General features: G+C 44.7%; 1 protein-coding gene and 1 non-coding gene across 3 annotated transcripts; both read right to left on the bottom strand.

Annotated features, from left to right (window-relative positions):
* Positions 1 to 486: 486 nt before the first annotated feature.
* LOC133929974 (small nucleolar RNA Z247) lies at positions 487 to 625 on the bottom strand. The gene has a single exon (XR_009911695.1). It is a non-coding gene; the product is annotated as a small nucleolar RNA Z247 (small nucleolar RNA).
* A 698-nt stretch (positions 626 to 1,323) lies between these two features.
* LOC133929272 (anthocyanidin 5,3-O-glucosyltransferase-like) lies at positions 1,324 to 4,262 on the bottom strand. 2 transcript variants are annotated; one of them, XM_062375967.1, is made up of 3 exons: positions 2,360 to 4,262; positions 2,097 to 2,246; positions 1,324 to 1,995 (listed from the first exon to the last, which is right to left on the bottom strand). In XM_062375967.1, the coding sequence occupies exon 1, from the start codon at positions 4,180 to 4,182 to the stop codon at positions 2,698 to 2,700; it is 1,485 nt and encodes a 494-aa protein (XP_062231951.1). In that variant the 5' UTR covers positions 4,183 to 4,262; the 3' UTR covers positions 1,324 to 1,995; positions 2,097 to 2,246; positions 2,360 to 2,697. The 2 variants fall into 2 exon arrangements, with proteins under 2 accessions (XP_062231951.1, XP_062231950.1); XM_062375966.1 differs by having other exon boundaries at positions 2,097 to 4,262.
* Positions 4,263 to 11,420: the final 7,158 nt, after the last annotated feature.

The following is an 11,420-nucleotide window of genomic DNA, read 5'->3' as shown; positions in this document are numbered from 1 at the left end:
TGAAGATTATGATTGGGGGTGCGAACAATAGCATGTCCAATATGATTCATATTCATACATGTACCACTTGTTGTCTTGATTTGATCTTTGCCTTTATACTTATCATGAACAATCAGCTTGTCGAGCTCACTGGTGTTGTGATCTGTAGCACTTGTGTTTGTATACCAATTTTTGTCCACACCATATGAGTTGGTCGTCGCTGCTGCACTTCTTTCATCAGGAACAAAGTTAGAATCGAAGTGATTCCAACAATTGATGTTCGTGTGTTTTTGTGACATAACTGACACTTAGGCCACCTCAAATTATTACTGTCATTGTTGTTTGTGCTGCAGGACCAAGTGTTGTTGGAGTGGCTACCACACCCTTGATCCTTACCATGTGCACGTCTTACTTGACCGTGAAAATTGGAGCTATTTTGGCAACCACGTGACACAACATTGACAGATGATTGGGATTGAGACCCACATTGGAGAAGATCCAATCTCGTTTCAAAGCTTAAAAGCTAAGCATACAATTCATCTGCCGTGATAGGTTCCACTCGTCTGACTATAGCCAACACAATTGGAGTGTAGACGATGTCGAGGCCGATAAGAATGTATGAAACCATCTCTTCATCATCAAGAGGTCTGCCGACGGACACCATCTCATCTCCTAGAGCCCTCATCTTCCTAACATATTTGGCAATCGACATGTTGCCCTTTTACATTGTAGCTAGCGCTATGCGGGTATTAACTGACCTCGCACATGTCTAGGAGGAGAACATGTCCTCAATGGCCTTTCACACCTGCACTGAAGTCTTTGTTGCGACAACTTTCGAAAGGACTTCTCGAGACAGTGATGACAACAAGTAGCTCAAAACTTACTGATCATGCTCATCCATTGAACATACGCTGGGTTCAGAACCTTGTCTGGCTTGTCTCCTATACTGGTGTCGATCTCCTTCGGTGGCGTTCCATTAGTGCCATTGAGGACCCCTTCAAGCATCGCGTTGTGGATTGCAAGCAAGGCCTGCACTTGCCATAGTGAATAGTTGGTCTTGGTGAGCTTTTCGGTAACAAGATGACCGAGGGATGCAGACAGCATCAGGTCAGACAGGGAAGCCATGGAACTGTCGCTCGAACTCGCCACCATAGATGCGATCAGAGGAACGACTCTGATTACCATAAAGAGGCTAACCTAGGAAGGGTTGTCACCCATGGTCGAGGCCGCATAATTATTTATAGTCGCTGGCAAAATGTAGCAGGATTTACAGGTGCAACTGACTCAGTTACGTAGAGATAGATTACATCCGATATCAAATAGATATGACTCGATTCAAACAAGTGAGGAAATCTTGCAGTTTTCATTACCCTCAGCTTGGAAGCACAGGTACAACATTTCATTCCGAGTATAAATGCTGAAGCAGATAGTCTGTAAAACTCACAAATCATAGCCATGATGTCTCATTGAAAGAGTTCAGAGATGGAATTGACGCTAGCCTTATAGCATGTCACCTTCCATCATCAACCATGATGCTCAGTTGCTCAGCTTCTGTGCTTGATCCTTTGGGGAGCTTCAAATCCTTCAAGAACTCTTCAAACGCCATGGCCGACGGCCCACCATTGGCCAATGCCTCTGCTGCCCTCTGCTTCGCCAATGCCAGCCTCTCCCTGAGCTTCTCCCCATCCTCGGACTCCATCACCAGCCTTACCTTCTTTTCCACCTCCTCCGCCTTCACCAGCTCCTCGTCATACCCCTCCATGACCACCCCGCTCCGCTCGTTTAGTCTTACAGCCTGTCCTCTTACCGCTAACTCCCGCTCAACTTAAAGTGTGCTCACTCAGACACATACACACGCCTCTCCCTCTCTCACTGGCCTAGCCCACGCCAACCTTACAGAGCCATTCAGATCCAAACAACATCACAGTTGGTCGCTTGGCCCGCGTGCTCCTCTGTTTGCTCAGTACCTCGCTTCGCCTGTTGTCGTCGCCGCTTGTCGTACCAGGTAGAGAGGTGCTGACAGATACAAAGAATTTGTGAAGGCGTAAGAGGTGGACAAGAAGGTGAGGCTGGTGATGGAGACCTAAGGAAGGAAAGTTGCTAAGGGAGAGGCTCACGTTGGTGAGGGAGAAGGCTCTGGAGGCTATCAGTGAAGGCGGGTCTTCTGAAGTGGCATTCACCGAGTTCTTGAGAGATTTGGGTGAGAACAGCAGCTCTAAGCCTCCGAATGCGGGAAATGCAACTGATCAAGGTGTATGACAGATGAACTGCAATGGTGGTAAATTGGTAACAACTTATAGAAGTTAGCCATTACTTGAGGATTCGATATCACAATTTTTTCATCAACATAAATAAATGAAATTTTGAATGTGTAATATACCAGTAAAATTAGACCAGTTAGTTAGGGAAAATCATCAAGCAATGAGCCACTGGCGTGCTAAACTCAAGAGCTCATTGTGACTGCCAATTCTTACTTTTATTTTCTGAACTGATTCACCAATCATTGTATCAGTATTTAGCAGCATAATGTGATTTATGATAGAGCATGCTACTGAGGAAATCTTGCAGTTTTCATTACCCTCAGCTTGGAAGCACAGGTACAATATTTCATTCCGAGTATAAATGCTGAAGCAGATAGTCTGTAAAACTCACAAATCATAGCCATGATGTCTCATTGAAAGGGTTCAGAGATGGAATTGACGCTAGCCTTATAGCATGTCACCTTCCATCATCAACCATGATGCTCAGTTGCTCAGCTTCTGTGCTTGATCCTTTGGGGAGCTTCAAATCCTTCAAGAACTCTTCAAACGCCATGGCCGACGGCCCACCGTTGGCCAGTGCCTCTGCTGCCCTCTGCTTCGCCAATGCCAGCCTCTCCCTGAGCTTCTCCCCGTCCTCGGACTCCATCACCAGCCTTACCTTCTTTTCCACCTCCTCCGCCTTCACCAGCTCCTCGTCGTACCCCTCCATGACCACCCCGGCCTTCATCTCGTCCACCACAAACACCTTATTCAGCCTCTGCTCCGCATAAAGAGGCCAGCACAGCATCGGCACCCCGGCCGAAGCTGACTCCAACACCGAGTTCCACCCGCAGTGCGTCACGAACGCGCCGGTGGCCGCGTGCCGCAGCACCTCCACCTGCGGCGCCCACATCTTCACCACCAACCCCCTGTCACGCGTCCTCTCCAAGAACCCCTCCGGAAGCAGTGAGTCCAAGTCCGGCTCGGGACGCAAGAGGAAGAACTTGCTCGGGTCCTCAGGCGGGCTCCGCACGACCCATATGAAGCGATGCGCGGAGCTCTCCAGCCCGCGAGCTATCTCCTTCAGCTGCGCCGCCGAGACGGCGCCCAAGCTGCCGAAGCAGAGGAACACCACGCTCCGCTCCGGCTGCGCGTCTAGCCACGACAGGCACGCGTGCCGCTCTCCTTCCGCCGCCTCCTGACCCTTGACAATCAACGGCCCGATGGGGTAAACCGGCGGCGTGGGGCGGCCAGGGACACAGACACCGTCCCTGAGAGAGCTCACGGCCCGCGCCTCCAGCCACTCGTAGGTATTGATCAGCACGCCCCGCCCCTCGGGGATGCGGCCGTAGTGCCCGACCCGCGCGGCGCAGGTCCGGTCCGCGCGGTCGAGCACGGTGTGCGGCATGTCCGACGCCGGGATCGGCGGTACGCCGGGGAAGTGGAGGAGCGCCTTGCCCATGTCCTTGAAGCTAGCGCTGCCGTCCTGCGCCGTGGCGAAGTAGTGGGGGAGGTGGAGGAACACGGCTAGGTCGCCGGCGCAGGAGGTGTAGTAGAAGTAGGCCGGGACGCCGGCCGCGGCTGCAGCGTCGAGGGCGTCCACGCAGAAGAGGTCGAGCACGAGGGCAGCGACGGAGGGGAGTGAGCGGAGGAAGTCCGCGAGGGAGGGCACGGTGAGGCGGAGCGCGTCGAGCATCTGGAGGAAAGGGTCCGGGTCCGGGGCGGGGTAGTCCGGGGGCGGGAGGTGGTGGAAGGAGACGGAGGGATTGGCGGCTGCGAGGTCCGCGACGGCGGAGGCGGAGGAGGCGAAGTAGTCGGCGGTGGAGGCCGGCGGGGTCGGGACGGCGATGACGACGGCGAGACCGCGGCGGAGGAAGAGCTTGGCGAGCTCCACCATGGGGATGAGGTGGCCCACGCCGAGGCAGGCGTGCAGCACCACTGTCGGGTTGGGATTGGGCTCCATCGGCGACGGCGATGCGGACAAACCGAGTTGAATTCTGAATTCTCTGGGTTGGGTTGGGTTGGGGATGATGACGACCTACTTTTTTTTTAGACGAAACTGCCGTACCTACTGGTGGTCTAGTGGAGCATAACATTACGTATAAAATAAAAAATATTAAATTAAGTAAAAAATACAGTGATATAAGTATGCTATTTCTAATAAGGTAAGGATAAGAGTAAGTAACTCATTAACGTTTAAGTAAATACATATATGTATTTAAGAGCATAGCAAAAAATAGATCATAAAGTATAATTGGTTACCACAATAAACAAATAATTTGAGCCAGATACTAAAACTATAAACAAATATTATAAAAAGAAAGAAGTATTATTGTTTTTGCCACTTATAACGATATTAGTTTGGGCCGTGTAGCCAGGAATGGAGTGGTATCTAACGGATAGTTAGTTATTTTTTTATAATTTAATTATATGTGGTGAATCTTTGTTTATTTTGTTAGTTTTAGGTTAATCTAATGACTCAAAAATACAAAACTTGTATCAATAATTGACTCATAACTCATTTAATTAAACTAATAATTTACATCCATCTAATTGACTTAACAAAAAATAAACTAAGTAACAAATCAAAACTACCCATACTTATTTGCATCTCTAGTAGAGCTTGTAACTCGAATATGTTTGCGTTTTCTTTACAGATTTTGGCCCAAAACAACAGATGGACTGTCATAAAATGGAACAGAAAAGATAGGGAATTAACGGATAGGCTCAAAGAGGGAATATAGGCTGCTTAACAAAGCAATGCCCAAGTTAGTTTTTCAGGGCCGAATACAAACTTTTCAAAAGTCAAGATGTGGGCCCAGGGAGAATATATGAACTGATTAGGATTGGCATTCCATTTTAAAAAAGATAGGATTGGCATAGATCTAAATTTTCCATTTGGATTCCCTCACGGCCTCATACAACGCAAATGATTTCCCGAAAAACAGATTCGAGAATAATCATTTTTTCGAGAAAAAAATGGCCAATCAATCAGTGATTTCGTGAGAACTTCCATGACTTCCACAGTTCATACAATATATGAAAAACTTTGCACGACCCTAGTGATGGAGATCGGAGACACCGGCATGATTTTCAAGAGTCGTACAGATACTTTTTGAAAGGAGATATTTCGCTATTACTATAAAGGACTGCCACTACAACACGGTGGATAATTTGAGGCAGGCGTTTTAGGGCTGAGTAGGGGTTGGAATGAGACGAGAATAAGAAACACTAACAAGTAAGACTGCTAATTTATATACTTAAAAATAATTTGGGCTTATATATCAGAAATGTGGAATACGTATATGAACGAAGTGAATACGAATAAGGTTATTTTATGTCCATATATCTCTACTCATTTAATTCAATATCAAACTCATATCTAAACCTATGAGTAAAGGATGCATTTTAAATCCGTGCTTATTAGTGTTTTACCCGCGGACATACCAGTAAAATACGCCATCGCTAAGTAGCAGCAGCGTTGGCGGGGCCAATCGGAACATCCCAAATCGAACGCTGACTGACAACTCTGAATGCCCATTTTCTTAAGAGAGAAAGACCTTCTGGCTTATATTAATAATAATGGAAGCCAGTACATAAATAACACATGGTTTTCATTCCACGCAGACTATAGATGATTTGATGGTGTGTTGCCAACATATGAAAATGTTTTCGATGACACATTATTCAACTAGAAAACGATAGATTCCAACAAATCGGAAATTGAAGACGCGAAATGTACGAACTTTTCCTTTTACTAACTGTTTACAAAAGGCTGCCATGAGAGTGGATCAACGAGAATTGGAGTAACTGTTCCGTGATTTGCATAAACTGTAAGCACATCTTTAACTCTAATTGTTTTTAAGCTAAGTATTTTTAACTTTAAAATTTTATAGAGTTTGAGCTAACTATGTACACTGTAGGTATTTAGATGAATTATTTTATTTTTATTTTAAATTAAAATAATATCTTAAATTATTTTATTATAGTTTACAACATCAAAATTTAATACGGAGCTAGAAGGTAGAACCTACTAAACCGGATAATTAGGCGCCTGGTGATTCAAACCTAAACGGTTTTGACAATTTGTTCGTACGCATACCATCGCTCATTAAAGACTGAGCAAACTAGGTAGTTTGTCGATCCATTTCGTGGGATTGAATATCCTGATATAGGATGTAACATCTTAATTTTTAATTTTTTTGAAATAGTAAAAAAGTTTTTTTTAGTTTAGGTGTTAATCTTTGTCTCAAAACCCTAGGTGTAAATTTATTTTCTAAATTAAATAATTAATTTATGTTATATTTATTTTAATGTGTTGTATTCATGCTGAGTAAAAGTATTAGAGTTTTATTGTGTGAAAAATAATTTTTTAAAAATATCGAGACGCGCCGTTTAGATTTTTGCGAAGTTTGAAATTGATTCCATAAAAGTAAAATCTTTTTTCTTTCCCAAGACCGAATCTCCCTCCCTTTTTCTTTTTTCTTCCTTTTTCTTACAGCCCACTCTCCTTCCTTTTTGAGCGGAGCCTGTTTTCCCCCTCTTCTCACCCCGCCTTCCGCTTGGGCCACGTGCGTACCTAACCCAGTTCTCGATCCATTCGGGCGGCGCCCTGGCCAAAACCGTTTTCCTCGCTGCTTCGCGCTCGCACCTTTTTCCACCGCGCGCAGCGTCACCCATCTCCGATTCGACCGCCACCGTCGTGAATCCGATCCGGACTCCAACCGTGCCACCGCCACCTTCGCTGGCCCCACGAGCCGCCCGCCTATAAAAATAGGGGCCTTTGCTCCCTGGTTTTTGCATCTCCTCGAAAACCTAGCCCTAGCACACTGCCATCGGGATACTAGCCACCGCCGCCATCGCCATTGCTGCCCATGGTCGAGCTCACCGCCTGTCGCTCTCACCACCTCCCCGTCGCATCTGAGACCAGATCTGGCACCGCACGCTCGTGAGGAATCGATTCCGTCGCCCCTCGCCGACTCTACGCCGCTAGAAAGCCCTCTTCGTCAACGCCCATGAGCCGCCCCCGCTGTTTGCCATCGCTAGGCTGACCCGCCGCCTCTCTGGTCTTCGGAATCACATAGGTGAGCTCACGTTGCCCTTCTGTGATGCCTTTCCGCTGTTCGTCGTCGTTGCCGGCGAGCCAAAGCTCAAGTCCGGCAAGACTCCAACCGTGTGTCGCCGTGCCCGAGCTCCTCCGTCATCTCAGTTCAAGCCACCAACCGACTAACCCATTCCACCAACCCTTAGCCGTTGGATCTAGAGGACACGACCAAGATAGGATCTAAATATACCCCTTTGCTCCCTAACCCAGAGTCGACGTGGTGCCCTTGTCATCAGCCACATCAGCCGATGCGCCGTCGTGCCAAGCCACATCAGCAAAGTCTTTTCCTAGTGAACCGCATTTGTTTTTAATTTAGGAAAATGGCAATTTTGCACTTTAGCCCCTAAACTTTTCTGTATTTACCAAAAGCCTATTTTTATAGTTTAGTCCCTAAACTTTTCTATAAGTACAAAATGGACCCTCTATTTTTACAAAAGGCCCCTAACATTTTCGTTTTATTCAAAATTGCCAAAGAGAATAGGGACTGGAACATATATATTTACAACATAAACAAAACGAATCACAATTATAGTTAAAGACATGAGCTATAATGTGATTTTATAGAACTGTAAATAATAAATACTGAAATTGGCTACAAATATTCTGAAACCTGGGGGGTTTCTGAAAAATGCCATTTTTTAGGAATTTTTTTTGGCTGACGGGCCGAAAGAATGTGGGCTGCAGCCTTTTTGGCCTTTCGACCCAGCCCATGTGGTGCTCCCCCCCCCCCCGCACCATATAAAAGCCGGTCGGTTAGCGTTAGCCAAACCCTAACCAGCCTTTTGTGCCGCCATCACCGCTGTATGGAGCCGGGCCGGCCAATGTTGAGGCCGAGCCGATGGCAGAGGGGAGGGCCGGAGCAAGCCACCGGAGTAGGCCGCTGGAGGTTGGATCGCCGGATCCACTCCGGTCCTTGGAAGCCAGAGCCGGCAGTGAAAGGGGGGAGCGGTGGCCAAGCCACCGTGGAGCGGGGGCCGAGGCGGCGTTGGCGGTGGCCGAGCCGAGCCGCCGTGGAGAGAGGGGCCGAGGCGTCGGCGGCGGCTGAGCCGACGAGAGGGGAGGCCAAAGCATCGGCGGCAACGGAGCCGACGGGAGGGGAGGCCGAGGCGGCGTCGGCCGTCGACGCCGTGACTGTTGGCGTGCCAGCTGAGCAACCGTGCGGAGCGGATGGCCGGGCCGCCGGGGAGGGTGGTCGAGCTGCCGTGGGGAGCGGGCGGCCGACCCGTCGTGCGGAGCTGGTGGCCGGGTCGCCGGGCGGAGGAGCAACCGAGCCGTCGTGCAGAGGGGCCGGGCCGCCGATGTTGGAGCGGCGGAGGGTGCGATCGATCGGCGCAGTAGGGGTAGCCACAGTGGAGCCGGCAGTGGATGAAGAGGATCCATCTTCTTTCTTTTACCTTAATCTGAGAGGGACCTTCGAATCTGCTCTGGTTCTTGTGGTGGCTGATCGGCCCTTTATTCTTGTTCTGTGTTTTTGCTCAGTGGTGAAGCGTGCTGATAACGTGTTAAGAATGGAGAGATTGAACTCAAAGAATAGAGTAGAAAGAATGAAACTCTTGTATTTATTCAATGAGATGTTTACATATATATATATATATATATGTATATGTATATATATATATATATGTATATATATATATATATGTATATATATATATATGACACCTATTCTATACTCCTAGGAGTATGTACTCCCACATGCAATATACCACCTAAACAAACACTTTATACTCTTTTATCATTTTTAGTATACTCTAATACTAATTCTAAGATACTCCAATATGAGTTGTATGAAAAAAAATTCAATGTTAGCCTTTTATTTTTGCTATATACTCTTTTTTATACATAAAAGAAGTATATACGCAAATTAAGATAAAAATCATGGAATTTCATAAAAAAATTCGTGGGATTTGTATTGTAGTATCTTATAATTACTAATGAAGTATATTTAAAGTGATAAAGAAGTATAACACATGTGTAAAAGTGGTATATGAGAGGTGGGAGTACATACACCCAGGAGTACATACTAGTTTTCCTATATATATATATATATGATGAAGGGGTGCCATTGGAGAGACATGACTCTCCACCAAAGGATATGCCCCTTTGGTTAAGACACCTATTGCTAATTGATCACTAACTATAATAAAATTCTAACAAAAATAATGAGCTCAAACAAGAAGTGGAGAAACTTAAGGAGGACTTGACAAGATTAAAGAACAAGAATCATGTCTAACCTTCTCAAGATAATCATGTTACCATAGTGAAAAAACTTACAAAGTGTCATCAAGAAGGTCACAAGTATTTTCAATGCAAGCAAGTCAAGAAGATTAAGGAGAAGAAAAAGATCATGAATCTCTCAAACAAGACCTCCAACATCTATACCATGTCCAACTATAAGACCAAAACCAAGAGCAACCACTATAAATTCAAGAAGAAAAATAATGGCAAAATAGAGCGAAACAACGACAAGATACGTGTACAATGACGCAGAGACCCTTGCCCTGTTAGCTTAAGCTCCGAAGTGAAGACGATGATAAGGTCTCGGCTAGTGATGAGACCTTATATTTATTGTTAATGGCTCATTCAGGTTGAGGCCTTGTTTTTTGACTTGATGACTCCAGAGCTGTGGCCAGAAAAGTCTTGACAATCGAGAGTATATCCGTAGTAGAGCTCCAACATAGACTAGAGGTAACATTCATATCATCGATACCACGTGATAAAAATCTCTTATACCGAGTTTATTTTCTCTACCATCTTTACGCTTTCATATTTATATTCTTGTAATCTATCTTTATGCATTTACTTTCTTAGAGTAGTTTACTAGGATTGATTATAAGTTGTAAACCTTTTAAACAATAGAATATGCACTAGATAAAAGTAAAGCACATTTAAATAGAAATTAATATAAATTTATCTTGTGAATTCTTTTAAACCAATTAGATTAATTTTTAAATATTCTAATTTACCCCTCTCAAGACGTTACGGATCCTTTTCAACGGGTCATTTGCATATGATTTTGAGGCTTACTCCTTTCCCTTTTGTAGATCAACTCTAGATTGTTATGTAGGTTGTAGAAATACTTTATATGTTACGTTTCCATGCTTAGATTATGATGCTACATTTTTTAGCAAGTGAACAATATCTTAGCTTAATGGATTCTTTCTGAAATTTGTAAATTATTATGAAATGCACATGAGTTGAGACTGAGTAGCTGAAGGCAGCTGAAGACATGTCATGAAAGGGATAAACGGTATCCATGGTACACGGATACTGTTTCATTTCAGATAAAGGATGTTCGTGGCTTGTGTGCAATATCAGTAATAACTGCTGTTGTTGTCTAAATTCCTTGTTTCACAACAACAGTGGGTGCAAGATCATCTTAAGAGACATCCTGAAGCTGGAAACCTAGCACTGCCGGTGCCAGGTTTGGGTAGACTAAAACATAAAGTAACTACTTCGGAATCAGCATAAACGCTGGCAGAGGAAGGAGTTAAAAGACGGCAGTTGATAGTAGCAGAAGAACTTACTCTCCGGATACCAAATATGCAAAGAAGATAGTTTCTATAAACAACAGAAAATAGGTGCTATGAATGCATCATTAAAACATGTAGAAATATAACATGTAGAAATATAAAACCAAGTAACAGAACACAAAATGAATACAGAGGCTTCCCTGTACAAACTGATCACGACAAATATAAACCTAGATATTATGAAAAAGGTTGAATGTCCATATCATATCTTCTAATGGTAATGTTTCCAACAAAAGAGTAATAAAATTACAAAGATACCTCCGGACGAGATCAATTAAAGCTAATGTGACAGAAAAGTTTGATTCAGAATTTGAACTACAAAAATATCAACCTACTTTGGCACGATGGCCTGCAAAAAAATTACTTTAATACAATAATTAGAAAATTCAGCACATAATCCACAGATGTCAAATACTAATAATAAGTAATAACCAATTCGTATAATAGAATCCTACAGTCAAGTTGTCTAGCTCTCACCAACAGAAAATGTAGCCAGGCTCTGAATGCAAATAAGCACAAATGCCATATTTGTTACTATAAAGAAAGCCTTTCCCTACACAACGT

This window comes from Phragmites australis, chromosome 9 (assembly GCF_958298935.1).
Source record: "Phragmites australis chromosome 9, lpPhrAust1.1, whole genome shotgun sequence".
Taxonomy (NCBI): domain Eukaryota; kingdom Viridiplantae; phylum Streptophyta; class Magnoliopsida; order Poales; family Poaceae; genus Phragmites; species Phragmites australis.
This window is presented reverse-complemented; position numbering and strand designations above follow the sequence as displayed.

Bases quoted from the DNA above. Each gene is read 5' to 3' on its own strand.
- LOC133929272 (XM_062375966.1), bottom strand. From the start codon at position 4,182: ATGGAGCCCAATCCCAACCCGACAGTGGTGCTGCACGCCTGCCTCGGC.